General features: G+C 52.6%; 1 protein-coding gene across 1 annotated transcript in view; it reads left to right on the forward strand.

Moving 5' to 3' along the window:
* Positions 1–1,494: 1,494 nt before the first annotated feature.
* Nkd1 (NKD inhibitor of WNT signaling pathway 1) overlaps positions 1,495–16,740 on the forward strand; it is a 70,811-nt gene continuing 55,565 nt past the window's right edge. The window contains exons 1-3 of the mRNA XM_040735293.1: positions 1,495–1,673; positions 1,804–1,836; positions 2,399–2,532. Coding sequence (XP_040591227.1) covers positions 1,649–1,673; positions 1,804–1,836; positions 2,399–2,532 — 192 coding nt within the window. The 5' untranslated portion in view covers positions 1,495–1,648. The remainder of the gene's footprint in view (positions 1,674–1,803; positions 1,837–2,398; positions 2,533–16,740) is intronic.

Consider the following 16,740-nt stretch of genomic DNA (forward strand, 5'->3'; position numbering starts at 1 on the left):
ATTTTTAAACTACATTTATTTATTTAGTATGTGTGTATGTGGGCACTCCACAGCACTTATGTGGAGACCAAAGGACAATTTTGCGGCAGATGCCTCTCCTGTGACCACGTGGTTTCTGCGGATGGGACAGATCCCCAGGCTTGGTGGCAAGCACCTTTACCAGTTGAGCTATCTGGCTGAGACACCTGTTTCTTTTAACTTTTCAAAAATTGTGGTGCCTAGGGCTGAAGACATAACTTAATAGCAGAGTGCTTGCTGCCCGGCGTGAGTCCCAGAGCTCCTCTCACGAAGTGCCTACTTGTAAATCTAAAATGACAAATGTAGCTCATCTGTTTCTACTGAGTAGCGCTGCACAAGGAACAGGCAAAAAAAAAAAAAAAAAAAAAAAAAGAAAGAAAGAAAGAAAGAAAGAAAAAGAAAAAAAAGGGTAACACCAAGTATCCATTGTACAGATCATAAAACTGAGGCCAGCAGCAGAGTCTAGCTATAAGAGCTGAACTGATTCTTTCCCACGCTCAGGCTGCCAGATACCAGGATGAGCTTAGAGAAGAGCCCTGGTGTGGACAGCAGAGGCAGCATTCTGAGGACCACAAAGGTGGGGTGGAAGCCTTCAAGTCGCCCTCCCCTTTTGCAGAGACCTCCCCAGACAAAACAAACAGGCCCTTGGGGTCTGGAGAACTGCAGGGGGGAGGGGGAACGGAAACTAAGAAAGATCAAAGACCCGGCGGTTCACCGCTCCCGGCCTCATAGCTTGGCAGCTCGCCCCGATCCCAGTTGGGCATTCAGGAGCCCATGGGCGCAGAGCTGCTAGCGACTGGGGGACAGCTCGGGGCATCTGGACGCTTGTTAACAGGAGTGGGCTGAACCCGCAGTGGCCCGCAAGGTGTCCTGGTGATTTCTACTGGACTCCCAAATGAAAAAAAAAACCCCAAAAACCAATAACCCTAAAACCTAGAGGAGTCAAAGAAAAGGGCACGCGGCTGGAAACAGGAACCGCATTCTGCAGAAGGCTGGGCATGGGAAGTCTGGGAAGGGACAACACCGCGGGAGAGCAGCAGAGGCGTGCACCCGGACAGCTGAGGTCACCGGTCTTGACCTCAGTTTCCCCACCTGTGAACTGGAGCCATTGAGTCTCACTCTGATGTCTCCGAGGAAATTCAGATAAGAGGGAAGTCGCAGTACCACCAGCGAGGGCAGCGCTGCTCCACCACCCAGCAGCCAGAGCCTCCGCCCGGTCCCTATTCCCGCCCCTAGGTCCGCGCAAGGGACTCGGGGTCCAGCACACCCAAAGCCCCTCCCACAAGCCCCGCCCCTATCTCCGCCCACAGGCCACGCCCTCTGTGGATCCGCCCCCTCCGCAGGCCCCTACCCGCAAGGCCCCGCCTCTACCCGCCCCGCAGCGTCCGCCTCGCCTTTGATGGGCCGCTGCCGGCCAATGGGCGCTTGGGGAGGCGCGGGGCCGCGGCGGCGGGCAGGGGGCTCGGCGCGCCCGGGCGTCAGTCCGGCCGCGGCTACGGCGGCAGGAGCGCATCTCGGCGCCGCTTGGGGCTGCGCTCGGCGCGCGGACTGTGAGGAGGAGGCGAGCGAGGCTGGCGTGGGGTTGGCGGCCGGACGCATGGCTTAGGACGCCCCGCCGCCGCGCCCCAGCATGGGGAAACTTCACTCGAAGCCGGGTCAGTGTCCCAGCCCGCTCGCCGGCCGCGGCCCCGCGTCCTCCCGCCGGTGCTAACTCTCCCTCTCCTTTCTTTTCGGCTCCCGCCGCCGCCGCCGCCGCCGCCGCCGCCGCGCGCGATGTTCCCGCAGCCGCCGTGTGCAAGCGCAGGGAGAGCCCGGAAGGTAGGAGCGCGGACCACCGGCCGAGGTGGGGGGGCGAGGGAGGCGGCGCGGCCGGCCCAGCCGCTGGATCTCATTACCAGGGCTGCCCCAGCCCCCCAGCCCCGCCCCGGGAGCGCTCTTTGGGGCCCCTCTGTCCCTCTTACCCCGTCCCCGCAGCCCAGTGCTCCCACTGCTGACCCTAACCCTATCCACTTTGGCGGCGTCCACTCCCGAGATCTTGTGCCTTCCTTCTGGCCGCCAGCCCCTTCTCAGGAGAACTTGGCTTCTGCGGCCACTACACCCTCTCTCCCGACCCTCAGCTCCTTCTTCCGAACCCCTAACTCCTTCAGTCAGGCTACTGCCTACTCGCTTGCACCCTCTGAATCCTTGCACTTAGGATCTCGCTGAGCCCCCTTTCTTGGCTACCTCCCTGGTTTGGATTCTGCTCCGTCCCGCGCTTGACCCCCCTGCCAAGCCTTTACTCTCGGCCTGCGCCGCCCTGTCTTCTTCCCTTCATTCTCAGGTAACTTTTTGCCAGCTGGGGGGCCCCAGACTCAAGGTCTTGGTGTTCTTCCCGCCTCAGGTGACAGCTTTGCTGTGAGCGCTGCTTGGGCACGGAAAGGCATCGAGGAGTGGATCGGGAGGCAGCGCTGTCCAGGCAGTGTCTCAGGACCCCGACAGCTGAGATTGGCAGGCACTCTTGGTCGAGGCACCCGGGTATGGCCCCTGCTCTGTTCCACCCTTTCAGCTTTGGAGAGGATCTGCGGCCTCCCCCTCAACTTTTAGCATCCTGTTGACACAAACCCCTTCTCAGTGCACCAGCCCTGCTTGTGCCCCATGCTTTGGGAGACCCTTGTTGACCAAGCTGGCACAATCCCCCCGCCCAGTTGGGCACAGAGGGTTGCTTGGGGAGGAAGTGCCAGGGAGGAGGTGAAACAGGTCTAGTGGGTGGGGAAGCTGTGCTTTGGTGTGTGTGTGTGTGTGTGTGTGTGTGTGTGTGTGTGTGTGTGTGTGTGTGTGTACGGGGGAGGCCTCCTCTGCTTTGCTTTTGTGGCCGGCTTTTCCACAGGGAGGAGTTAGGACTAGCGGCAGGCAGGAGTGTCTGGGTAGAGGGCAGAGCCGTGCTGGCCCAGGAGCTGTGGCCACCTCCAACTGCGTCTGTGGCATTCATCAGTGCCATCTGCCACCTGAGTGTAGAGTTCGGAGGCACTGAGACCTGACTGTCCCCTTAGTGTGGCTCTCGGAGGCAGGGGGGAGGTACGGTGTGTGTGTGGGGTTCTGTGTAGTGACCTGGGTACACCCTCTTTCTTCACTCAGGGGGTTCTTGAGGCTAGAGTTGTTCTGCAGGAGCAAGTGGCATGGGGGAGTGCGTGAGTCCAGCCTGTGTCTGGCCTGGGACTGGTGTTCACAGATGTCCTGTGAGCTCCAGAACTCAGCACAGGGCTTTCAGATGGTCTGCGTGGAACTCTTGCAAGCTGAGGATCAAAGGATGAATCAACTTTTTGATGTGACATTTAATTTTTTTTTAAACTTAGAGGGGGAACAGACCAAGCTTCAGGTCTGGTTAGTTCTTTGGTCTTGTTCTTTGGGTGAGGCTGTTGGAGCCTTCAGATGTGTGTGTGTGTGTGTGTGTGTGTGTGTGTGTGTGTGTGTGTGTTTGGGTGGTAACACCTGACAGCACCATTGCAGGGAGGTGGTGTGTGTGTGTGTGTGTGTCTGTGTGTGTGTGTCTGTGTCTGTGTGTGTGTCTGTGTGTGTGTGTCTGTGTGTGTGTCTGTGTGTGTGTGTCTGTGTCTGTGTGTGTGTCTGTGTGTGTGTGTCTGTGTGTGTGTGTGTGTGTGTGTGTCTGTGTGTGTGTCTGTGTGTGTCTGTGTGTGTGTCTGTGTGTGTCTGTGTGTGTGTCTGTGTCTGTGTTGGTGTGTGTGTGTCTGTGTGTGTGTGTCTGTGTGTGTCTGTGTCTGTGTCTGTGTGTGTCTGTGTATGTGTGTGTGTATCTGTCTGTGTGTGTGTCTGTGTGTGTGTGTGTCTGTGTGTGTGTCTGTATGTGTGTGTATGTGTGTGTGTGTGTGTGGTATGTTAAATGTTCTCTCTCTGGGATAAGCTCCCTCTCTGCTGTGTGACTCAGGCTTCTCTTCCAGGCCCTCCAGTTTGCTGGCTGTCTGGGATTGAAGCTGCTCCCCTAGTAGAAAGGTCAGGCCTGGGCCCAGGGGGCAGAGGCGCTGCATTTAGAGCCTTTTAACAGAACCACAAACTTCTCTGTCCCCTACTACTCCTAGTTTTTGATGTACTTATTTATTTAAGGACCAATGAAAACAATCCAATTTAGACATATGAACAGATGCATTTGCAGCTCAATACAGGCCAGCAGAGAGGATTTTCATTAATCAGGTTTTGGTTTTTTTTTTTTCAGCCTGTTTATTTTCATAAAGTATTCCTGCAGAATGACATTTATTTAGGCTCTGTCTCTCTCCTCTTTCTCTCTCTCCTCTCTCTTTTTTCCCCCTAAACTGCCAGGCAGCTTTTACTCCATGCTAGAGGGGAAACTTGAAATACAGCGAGGGCTTGCTTCAATTGACTTTTATCTTCAAAGCCATAACAAATGTTACCCGCATGTTTTTGGTGGGTCTCCTTGGCATCCAGGCTGGGAGGATGGGAGGGAGGGGGAAGAAGGAGAGGAAAACAAAAGTCTGTCGTTTTTAATTAAATAGTAGTGTTCCCAGCAAGAGGAATGCAAGCCAGTAAAAGTTGCCATTGGGGGAAATGGAGAAGGGGGAGGGGGCCCCTGCTTAAGCCTGTGGCTTTGCTGAAGTCACGGAATTTCGTTGCCTGGTTTCTCCCCCCAGCTGAGGACAGCATGGGATGGATGGTGCCTGCTCCACTTTCTGCCTCACCCCCCTTTCTGAAAAGGAGGGGTCATTAATATTTGTTCAAAGTCCTTTTGAAGATGTGAGGCATAGAGCCATCAGTGTGACATGTGTTGGATAGTTAAGAGGGTGGGCCCAGCCATCAAAGATGTCGAGTGGGGGGAGGGAGGCCTCTGCTTCCTCGAGAGTGGATCTTAACAGCTCTGGATGCCTGGGTTCCAACCTGTGGTGGTCACAGCAGTGGGGCCATGCGTCAACCCTAGCGAATGACCAGGCTGAGCCGAAGTGTGGGGTCGCACTGGTGGCGGCCTGTGAAGCAGTTCAGGTGGTCTTCAGAGGGAATGTCTTTTATCTTTATAGGTATCTATCTTTTTTAATCAGGGAAACATAACTAGGACATCAAACACACGATTTCGTGGATGTTATCACTTAGGATGAATCAAAGTTGAAAGAGGAGGCGAGTTCAAAGTCAGCACAGGGAAAAATACTGGGTTCAAGTGGTCATAGTTGGGAACGTAAGAACGAATGCTGCAGCGGTGGGGACGTTGAGGGGGGCAGGCTAGTGGTGAGCACATTTCAGCCTGTCATTTCCCTGAGTCCCACTGGCATGGGAGGGGTGGCTGACAGGTCCTTCCATGATATCATCAGGATGTTGATGGGTGTGGGCTCCAGCAGTCTGCTAGCTTCCAGGACTGACAGCTTCTTGTAGCTTGGTGAAGGCCTCTGTGTCCTCTTCTCTACCTGTTCTGTCCCCAAAGTGGCTGGGGACACATTACTGGCTTATTCAACTGACAACATTATTACTGCTGTGAAATCTACTCTTGCCTGCATGTGCCAAGCACATTGCTTCTATTACTTTAATCTCCCCATCGCCCTCTGGAGTTGCAGCCAGCTGGTGTAGACTAAGATGTCTCCCTTTCCAGAGTCAGCGTGTGTGAAGCCCAGCATTGCCTGGTTCCCAGAGAGGGGCTCACAGACAGTTGCCACCGTGTCCATATGAGCTAGTTGCAGGGTAGGAAGAAGCAAGAGGAGCCCTCCCTGCCCCATGTCTGTGGTGGGATCCAAGTTGCATGCACAGCCCTAGGGTGTGAGGGTGGCCACACAGGCACTCAACTCAGCCTGCCCCTCAGCATACAGAAGTGAATGAGGTCAGGCTCTGCACGGTAGCTCGCCACCTCGTGCAAGTCACTTTAACTTTATGTGTCTTGGTAAGCACATCTGTAAAATGGGCACAGTAATGTCATCCACGTCCGAGTTGAGGTGGATAAATCTTGAGAAGGAGTAGAACCCGGCTTAAAGGGTGATGCTTATCTAGGGTCCTGATGTTAGTGCTCTTCACCCTGCACCCTTCCACTGTAGGCTCACCTGGGGGGGACCCAGGCTAAAGCCTGGGCTTTTGCCTTTCCATGGATGCTTGATGACGCACAAGGGAATATAAGCTCAAAGGAGAAAAGTGGTGAGTGACAGGAGACAGAAAAGCACTGTGAACCAAGGACGGTAGACTGAGCCAAATACCATGCCTGGGACACATGTACTGAGCAGAATTAGAGGCTAAAACACACTCATCGCCAAGAGACAGTGGAAACAGAGCGGCGGGCGGTAAGAGACAGCCCAGTAGAAATGCGAGGCGAGCAGCGGCTGCACGATGAAGCTTCCTAGGAAGACAGGGCAACTGAGTGGACTCAGGCAGGAGGGAGGACAACTTGCTGGTGACCCATGCCGTGAGCATGGGCACACATGCGTATGTGCATACGTGTAACCAGATTCAAAACAACTTTTACTGGGTGAACTAGGATCCTTTTTGTTCTTTTATAGCAAAACTGCTTGCAGAAATAGGTTGGGGGTTTGGGGGCAAGCAAGCCCCCCGGAGATCAAAGGCAGCCGCCAAGCACTTTGGTAATTTGATTAGGGGCACCTAGCACATTTTGATATTTGGGGAAGATTAGGAAGGTGCAGGCGTGCTGCATGGGGCCCGGTGGGTGATGAGATTGGGGGCTGATCCAGCTGCTGCCTGAATTCTGGATTCCAGGGGAATTACCCTTGAATGATACCAGTTGGCACAATTAAAAGGCCCATGTCTTCACCATATGGAAAGTGTTAGGCCTCCTTACGTGGTTTCAAAGCTATGTGTTGGGAGGTGGACTTGACATTTGAGGTACAGCATAAATTAAATACTTGGTGTTTAAGAATTAAAAGATAAAAAAAAGAATTAGAAAGATGATTTGCTTTGAGGCTGGTGGGGGTTTCAGGGTAGAGGCATTGTGCCTTCACTCGCAGGCATTTTTGAGAGGCCCAGGGAGGGCCAAGTCCTTGGCTAGTGGCGCTCAGGCGCAGCTTCACAGTCCTGAGAACTACCTGTACCTGGAAGCCAGCAAGGAGAGGCCTGGAAAGCCTGAGCTGTGCCAGGTGCCAGATGTCACTGCTGGTTGCTCCTGGACTTGCAAGTGGTGTCACCTGTGTGATGGGACTTCTCGGAGGGACTGTAACTCCTCCCCTTAAAACTTCTTTAAGAAGGATACTGGGTTTCCTTCAGCCAGGCCATATGTGCTGTCTGTTCCCCAGAAGCCGGGGGTGTTCATCCCTATTCACAATCCAGGCAGCTTTGCCTTCGTGGGGCTAGGAGTAGAACCGGGGACTGTTACTTTGTTGCATAGTGGGAAGAGGAGAGGAGATGGATGGAGAGAGTGCTCATGCTTGTAACCAGGAAGATCACCTCCCCATCCGTGTCTTCTTGGACACTTAAAATGGTCAAAGTTGAACTGTCAGCAACAAAAAGTCAGCTACAAAATGCAACTTCTTTCTTGAGGTATGTAGCAGGTGCTGCTGTGTGTGAATAAAGAAAGAAAATTTGGTCACCATATTGGTCCGTGATGCCTCCTTCCTCCTAACCAACTTCTTATGCCCTTTATTCCTGCTGCCAGGATTCATCTGTTCCCAAGTCCACTGTCCTTAGTGGAACTGTAGAACCAAGCCTTTCTTCTGATCCGTAGTCAGACCCATTATCCATTGCGCCACTGGCCCGGTGCTGGACCAAGCCTTTCTTACAGGCACTTAACTGAGTAACCACTATTCACGATGTATTTATGATATGTCCCATAGCGTCATGCATTGGCAAACAGTGGAAAGAGGCATGGTGCTTGCCCCTGGTGTTAGTGAAGGAAGCAAAAGTCACCAAGTGAACAGGTGAAAGGCTGGAAGGCTGCCAGAATGTGTAGGGGAAGGGGTGGCCTGCACCCCAGGAAGGTCTTTAATGCTGTCACTGTAAGACGGATTAGAGTGAGGTGGGAAACTTCTGTGGTGGACAGGCCAGGAGGTTGTGAAGAGAATGTGGCTTGGTAGCTGAAAATGTCCCTGGAACTGAGTCTTGGGAAGCCTTGCAGGTGAGCAGCTTGAACACCTGTCCAGGGACAGGTGCTGGGGGCTGCTACTTATTCCTTGGACTTGATCTGGAGTTTGAGGATGGGACGTTACCCAGCGGTCAAGTGGGTTGGTGACCTCTGGTGCCAGGTTGCAGGTGGAAGTCACCCTAAGGATCAGAAGCTCAGCTGGAAGTCAGCTGTGTGGGTAGGGAACTGAGAGATGATATTGGCCACTAAGAGGCAGAGAAGGTGAACTCAGGGGCTCAGGGGAAAGAAGCTGCTGACCACCAACCTTAGAGCGAGTGCACTGCGCCATGAAGTACAGGGAGGTTGAGCTGCGGTAAGAGTTCCCTTGCCCAGGCTTTCCAGACTCAACAAAAGGCCTATGCAAAGGGACCGGGGAATCAGGGATGGAGCCCATGACGGAGTCCATAAGGTTGATGAGTCAGGTGCCCAGGACTGTGAATTCACATTCTGCTTAGCTGTACTGACTTTGGGAACTTTCTGGCTGCTTGTTGGACCCAGGCACTTCCTGTAGCTGCCTGCAGGCTTCTCCTTCTGGCTCCCACGTTCCTCTCGCAGCCCTTGTCTCTTACATCCTCCTCCTGTTTTCTTCCCCTTGCTTCTTCCCCAGCCCCCTCTTCCCGAGAAAGGAAAGAATCCGGTTCCTCACAAGCCAAATGCCTGTCCTCTTGTCAGAGAGAAGTGAGGCAGGAGCCCAAAACACGTTGGATGAAAGGCCAGAGAGAGCTGAAGGCTTCACTTGTTGGATCTGGAAGCTGGGCTTTGATGTCACCCTGCTCCGTTTATCCTGGGAAGCTGCCTGCTTCCTTGTGGCCTCAGCCTCTCTGCTGGACAGGGGCAAGCTCTCATGCTGGAGCAGAGGAGAGGCATGCCCACTCCACGAAGGGTGCCCTCTATAAAGGGTAGCCCAAGAGTCCAGCCAGGCCACACCCTGCCAAGCCCAGGTGGGTGGGTGCCTTTTCTAAACACGCACTTCCCCAGGCATAAGTAATTCTTTGATAGATGCTTGGGCAAGCTGAGAGGGATGTTTATCCTTGTGGGCATCAGTCACAAGGCCGAGGAGGAAAGCTGTAGGCCCCTCTGCTGAAGTCATCCTTAGCTTCAGCAGGGCACGCAGGAACCCTGGCCAGCCAGCGTGACTCTGTCCGAGGGGCCTGTCCAGGGCTGTGTTTGCTCAGTAGCCCTGGGGAATTAGTTTGGGCGTCACTGTTCTGCTTGCTGAGCCACATTGGCTATGGCATGTGACCCTGTGTGTGGCTGAAAGCTATTACAGGGCTTCAGGGCAGGGTGGGCTTTGCCATTGGGTGACATCAACTAAAGGGCCTTTCCCTCTTCTGAACTTGGCCCCTCCTGCTGAGAAGTGAGATGACATCATTCTGGTTCAGCAGGTGCAGAATGCCTTCTGTCCCACTGTCCGTGTGTCTGTAGTAGGTGTGGAATGCACGTCGGCTCTGTGCACTGACCAGAAGCCATTGTCATGAGGCTTACAGCCTGGTACAAGATGCACATAATGAAACATAAGTTGGCCAGATGGTTCAGAAAGGTACAGGGTGCCTTGAGGCTCAGGACTTTGATGGGCGGTTGTTCATCTCACACACTGGCTGTTCCTTCTGCTTACGCCGCGGCTGTGGAAACTGAGGAACAGCTTGTCCTTACCTCAGATCTTGTGAGAGTATCTCCTGAGTTCTGTTGAGTAGCAGCGAAGTGTCATATGTGTTATTGTTTAGCTAACATAACTTGCTTTGACTCCTGACTCTCTAAGGTTTATTAAACTAGGAGTAACCGTTCAGTTTTATCAAATGCCGTTGATGTGTTGATGGGTTGGATCATTTACTGGTGTGGTGTATGACTTGGGTTTCTGAACTTATTCTGTGACAGGATCTTGCTGAGTAGGCTAGACTGGCCTGGAAATCACCATCCTTCTACCTCAGCTTCTCAGTTGCTGAGATTACAGTGAGTGCCACCATACCTGCTGGATGTATTATTTGTATAGTAATCCATATTGCTAAATTCCCTAGTGTTCAGCTTTTTTTGTGTTTCTGGAGTAAGCCCATTTATTGTGACACATTATCGAGTCAACTGTCCATATGTGGGCCCTGCATCCATGGACATAGCCAACTGAAAACCGAAAATATTTGAAAACTATGCATGCAAGCTGGTAAATCAGGCTTTACTTCTTGTCATCATTCTCTAAACAAGACACCCCAATGGCTGCATAGCATTTTATTTTATTAGGTCTGTTAGTTATTTTTCTATTGCTGTGATAAGATACCATGACCAAGGCAGCTTTTAATTTGGGCTTATGGTTTCAGAGGATTAGAGTCCATGATGTCAGAGCAAGGACATGGCAGCAGGATGATCTGAGAGCTCACACCTTGATCCACAAGCAGGAGGCTGAGAAGACTAACTCAAAATGGCATGGGTCATTTGAAATCTGAAAGCCTGCCCCCAGTGACACACCTCCTCCAACAAAGCCACACCTCCTAATCCTTCCCAAACAGTTCCATCAACTATCAACTGGGGACCAAGCATTGAAACATGTACCTTGGGGGTGAGGGTCCTCATTCAAACCACCAGTTAGGATTTATAAGCAATGTGGACTTGATAGAAGTATACCATACATGCATCTACCACACATGTACGATCCCTTATTATATAAGGAACTTGAGCACTGTAAATTTTGATATTCACGGGCGAGGATAAGGGAGATGGGAGTGCTCTATGCCAAGGGATGCAACTGATTCTTTTAAAATGCAGTTGTACTTGTTGTGCTGACACTGTACTGTGGGCTTTTGAAAATGCAGCTGCACCTTCTATGCAGCCGCTGTACTCCAGGTCTTTGCATGGGTGTTTCAGAGTTAGATTGGCTCACACTTGGAAGGTAGATGTTGGGCAGTGAAGACATTAAAGAAAGGTTAGGGGACACCCTGAAGGCTCTGAGCCTAAATCAGGAACTACTGGGGTGTGAGCTAAGCACCAGAGGTGAGTTGGGGATAGGAGAAAAGAGGCAATGTCAAAAGTGGTAGCATGTTTGCTAAAAGTTGACTTAGGAAGCTACCGAGCATTGGACAGTTTGTTGGAGCTATTGATGGAGGTATACTAGATTGTGCCAATCTATGTATACTAGATTGGCCTCAAACTCCAAGAAATCTGCCTGTTGCTGCTTTCCAGCCCATGGCTACATTCTCACTGTGTTATGGTTTAAGATGTTTGTCAGGAGGGGAAACATGAGGTAGCCTTGTGTGAGGTCAGTGTGATGAAAGGAGTCTGTGATCTGTTCTGTGGGGAGGGGAGCATGTGAGCGTGCGCTGTGATCTGTTCTGTGGAGAGGGGAGCATGTGAGCCTGGGCTGTGATCTGTTCTGTGGAGGGGGAGCATGTGAGCGTGGGCTGTGATCTGTTCTGTGGAGAGGGAGCATGTGAGTGTGGGCTGTGATCTGTTCTGTGGAGGGGGAGCATGTGAGCGTGGGCTGTGATCTGTTCTGTGGGGAGGGGAGCATGTGAGCGTGGGCTGTGATCTGTTCTGTGGAGAAGGAAGGGTGTGAGCGTGGGCTGTGATCTGTTCTGTGGATAGGGGAGCATGTGAGCGTGCGCTGTGATCTGTTCTGTGGAGAGGGGAGCATGTGAGCCTGGGCTGTGATCTGTTCTGTGGAGGGGGAGCATGTGAGCGTGGGCTGTGATCTGTTCTGTGGAGGGGAGCATGTGAGCGTGGGCTGTGGTCTGTTCTGTGGAGAGGGAGCATGTGAGCGTGGGCTGTGATCTGTTCTGTGGAGAAGGAAGGATGTGAGGGTGGGCTGTGGTCTGTTCTGTGGAGAGGGGAGCATGTGAGCGTGGGCTGTGATCTGTTCTGTGGAGAAGGAAGGATGTGAGCGTGGGCTGTGGTCTGTTCTGTGGAGAGGGGAGCATGTGAGCGTGGGCTGTGATCTGTTCTGTGGAGAAGGAAGCGTGTGAGCGTGGGCTGTGGTCTGTTCTGTGGAGAAGGAAGGGTGTGAGCGTGGGCTGTGATCTGTTCTGTGGAGAGGGAGAATGTGAGCGTGAGCTGTGATCTGTTCTGTGGAGAGGGAGAATGTGAGCGTGAGCTGTGATCTGTTCTGTGGAGAGGGAGAATGTGAGCGTGGGCTGTGATCTGTTCTGTGGAGAAGGAAGGATGTGAGCGTGGGCTGTAGTCTGTTCTGTGGAGAGGGGAGCATGTGAGCGTGGGCTGTGATCTGTTCTGTGGAGAAGGAAGCGTGTGAGCGTGGGCTGTGATCTGTTCTGTGGAGAAGGAAGCGTGTGAGCGTGGGCTGCACGACCTATTCTGTGGAGAAGGAAAGATGTGAATCCCTGCTGTAAAAATACTTTGGAAGGTGAAGAGGAATCAAGGGACAGAGCATTTCATGGGCTTTGTGAAAATCCGCAGGTCTGCACTGGGATCAGCACAGCAGTTAGTTCTCTGGGGGCATCCAGGAAACCCTTGAAGAGGCTGCAGGCAGGCAAGGGGCCAGGGGAAACAGGAGAGGATGCAAGGTGAGCAGGGGCTGTGGAGGCCCACAATCTGGGTTCTAATTCTGCCCGCACACTTTCTCATTGAGACTTCGGGTTCTAAGCCAGGCCTCTGGGCCAACCAGTGAGTGTGGGGGGAAACTGTTGCATTGTAGATAGTTTAAATGAGAAGCTTCCTGAGGTCCTAGAGTTGTGAGCAAGGATGGGAGAGACCTGCTGGGTGTTGAAACAAATGGGGCTTGGCACCAGCTGCTGCTAAGGCACAGGTAGCGGGTGGCCAGGAGAGGTTGTAGGCATGGTGATTAACTGAGGTGGCAGCCATAATACGGGGGTGGAAAACGGTGAGACTCACTCCCCTTCTACCTTCCAGGTTCTTCTTGTGGCTGAATTCAGAGGCCAGCAGGCAAGGGAGCCCTAGGGAACTGGTACCCAGGGGTTGGCTTCCCTAGGATACCATGGAGAAGGTGGGGAGTGTGTGAACATTCTGTAGCAGGAGAGTAAGCGTCTCTGGCCTCAGTTTTCACAGCTGGGAACTGTGTGGGGGAACGGTTCGCCTCCTAGCGTGGTTAGGAAGGCTCCCACTGTGTCTAGGGCTCTTTGAGGTGTAACCCACGGACAAGGGTAAGTGTGATTGAAGGGGGAGGCACGGGGAGGGGGCTTTGTGGGATGCTGAGACTAGCTCCCAGGGACCCATGGAACCAGAGGAGTCACATTAGTGGGTGCAGCAGGCTGGGTGGAAGGCGTCAGCGATTGAACACACACCCTGCCTCAAGAGGGCAGTGCCACTTAGGGCCAGCCAACATTTAGCCTCTGGGGAACATGGTGGCTTAGAGAGTCTACTGTTTGGATTTTTATGCAGAGCCTTCTGAATTTAAAGCATTGTGGGCATGGTGCCACACATCTATGGTGGCATACATCTATGGTGCCAGCACCCAGAAGTCTGAGACAGGAGGATTATAAGCTTGAGGTCATCTGGGGCTATGTATGGGAGCTTGTTTCTAAAAAGCAAGTCAACTAAAGAAAATTTTAGGGAGAACTTGGTATGGATGAGCAGGTGCCTGGATTTGGCCACCTTGTACTGTGCTTGTGATCACTTCCAAGTCAGCCCCGTGTGTACAGGGAGTTCGCGATGACACATTGTGCGGGCTGGTGAAGCAGGGAGCTGGATGCATTGTTGCATCCCCTGTGAGATCTTTGTACCTGCCCCCTGAAGACACTTTCATCATGTGGACAAGGGACCCACTCCTAAGGAAAAGCTAGGCTGGGCTGCAAACAGAACGGAGCAGGTAGCCACCCTCCTGAGCTTGGAAGCCACGGCTTGTTTCTGTGGCAGGACAGTGGAGGGCAGACAGCAGGTGCCTCAGAGATGTGGATTGGCCATTGTTGCTGAGGACTGGTGTGTGTGTGTGTGTGTGTGTGTGTGTGTGTGTGTGTGTGTGTGTGTGTGCTGCTGGCCTAGAGGTGTGGCTGTGGTTTGTGCAGTCTGGCGTCATAGGCCTACATCCCAGGTGTGCCTCCCGATGGGTGGCCTGGGGCCAGCAATGGCTCATCTCAGATCCTCCATCTTCACATCTGTAGGATGTGTAAAGGAACTGTTCCCGCCACATGGGGTTCTCCGAGGGTGAAATACGTTCATGTCAGCAAGTTGGAAAACGGAACGGATGCCCCTCCTCTCAGAGCTTTCTAGAGTGTCCGCTCATGACCAAACAGATACCTGCCAAGAACGCGGCATCTGAGTGTGCTGCCCAGCAGGGTGTGAAGGAAAGTGAGGGCTAATGCTTCCGGTTAGGGACCGGTGCTCAAGCTACTGAGCTCAAGGAACAAGTAGGAGATGGCCAGCTGATGAGGGCTTGGCGCCAGCCTTCCAGGCACAGGGTGGGAAACGTACCAAGGCACAGAGGCCGCACAAAGCCCTCAGCCTCCTCCTGGAGTCTGGCTCTGGTCTCCCAGGTGTCAGGTAGGAGTCTGAACCAGCAGTGGGCCAGCCATGCCTGCCGGAGTGGGTGGTGATGATGTGTGCCACGTCCTGTGGGGAGATGAGGCGTCTGCTGCAGACCCTCCTGACTCCAGCTGCTGCTCTTTCTGGCCATGTGGAGGATCAGGGGGAAGAATCTCACTGCAGCCCTCCCGACTCCTCTTTCTGAGGTTGTCTGAGAACCTTGACAACACTCTTGACTGTGGAGCGGGGTTAGGCACGCCAAAGTTAGTTTGCCCTCAGGCTGTGATAGAGCGCAGACCCACAGCCATCCAGAGGGCTTCTCCTTTGTTTCGCTTCAGAAGGTTGGACAGGGTGCCTCCGTCAGAGGCCTGTCTTGTAGGGGGCCCCAACAAGTGGGTTTGAGGTGTTGGCTAGGGATCCACACCTGTTCCACACCTGGCCTTCACAGGGTGTCGTGTTGCAGGTCTGTTTTTGACCTTGAATTTCTGTTGTTTTACCCTGTTTCTCCCTGTGGTGTAGACAGATCACAAGAGTGAAAAGAGGACATAAGGAAACTTGGGTTACTTGGGAACACAGTTGCCGTGTCTATGGGTGCTGGGGTCCTCCTTCGGCCCCCTGCCTGTTGGTAATGTGTGTCTGGGGTAGTCCTGGGCACATGCTTCTTCTGATGTTTCGTGGCTGCTGGCTGTGCGCACAGCCTCACGGAGAGCATGGGTGCCCACCAAGAGGAGGTGTTGCAGCATAGCCTCTGCCTACAGGGCACCAAGGATGCCAGGCCTTGGGCCATGCTGTCATTCGTTGTCCACACTGCTTAGTTCTGTCAGGCGCTGCTATTTTCCCTGTATCAGTCACTTTTCTTTTGTTGCTGTGACAAAATACTAGGGGAAAATAACAAGGGAGGAAGGTTTATTTTGCTTACAGTTTCAGAGGGTGTAGGCCCTCAGGGCTGGAGGCTGAGGGGCAGTGTAGCTCATGTTGGACAGGAAGCAGAGGCAGGAGTCAGAGACAAGATATCCCCAAAGATCATCATCCCTTGCAGACCTACTCCCAGCTAGACCCTTCTCCTTTAAGACTTCAGTGTCTTCCCAAGAGACTTGAGCACTTGAGTCACTGGGGACACCGTCCCATTCAAACAGTTGTAGTCCTTCTTCATCTAGTACAGCTGTTTTTAACCTGTGGGTCGATAGCCCTCTTGGGAGGGGTCGCATATCAAACATCCTGCATATTAGATACTTACACTACAGTTTATAACAGTAGCAAAAGCACAGCTATGAAGTAGCAGCGAAATAAGCTTACGGTTGGGGTCATCACACACCAGGAACCGCGCTAACGGGTCTCAGCGGAGGAAGGTGGAGAAGCACTGCTCTAGCGGAAAGACTGATGCCTCAGGAGCTGGGCCTCTTTGCTGACTTGCAGACGCTCACCTGACAGGAAGGACCTCACTGGAGCAGACACAGAACCAGCCTGGTAAACTGCAGAGTTGTCTTAGAGACATGTCAGTGGGCCCAAAACTATGTTACAACTTTGTTCCTGAAACCAACTGTGACCAGACAAATGAAACAGAAAATTATAAAAATAAAACCAAGTATCACTTATAGTCAGACTACCGTTTTGTGTTACCTTTTGTATTAGTTTAGATATGCATATTTATACCATGCTCATATATACAGAAATCTGTTATAATGTAATTCTTACTGTAGATCATGATTGGTGTTTGGTCATTGCTCTAGATTCTGAGCATGAGTACCTAGGTTCAAGCCCCAGAGTAGCTCTTGCAAGCTGTGAGGCCTTGGCCAAGTTTCCTGACTTCTCTGTGCCTCTAGTTTCTGTCTTAGCTTCAGAGCCTTTGACTTGCTGGTTTTGTTTTTGTTTTTTGTTTTGTTTTTCTGTCCAAGCTCCAAGGGACTGAATGCGAGCTTTCATACTAACCCCCACTCCCTTTTCTTTGGAAGACAATGAGAAATCCTCTGACCTCGCCCTTGAGAAGGCACCATCTGAGCCTAAAGAGACGCTGAGCAGCTTTGGTCTGCTCAGGGGAAGCCAGCCTCGGCTGTCCATTGGCAATCATTTGACTTCCCTAAGAGTGCCCTGCCAGGACTCTAAAGCTCAGGCTTTGAGCTGATGGTCCCACATCCTCTTGGGTATAACCGCTCACAGCTCTAGCCCAGATTTAAGGGAAGGGACCATGGGAACTTACGAACTGGAAATGAGGTCTCTATTAGGGTGCATTGTAGCCTACGGTGGAGAGTATGCTTAGA

This window comes from Mesocricetus auratus, unplaced genomic scaffold (genome assembly GCF_017639785.1).
Source record: "Mesocricetus auratus isolate SY011 unplaced genomic scaffold, BCM_Maur_2.0 Super-Scaffold_100045, whole genome shotgun sequence".
Taxonomy (NCBI): domain Eukaryota; kingdom Metazoa; phylum Chordata; class Mammalia; order Rodentia; family Cricetidae; genus Mesocricetus; species Mesocricetus auratus.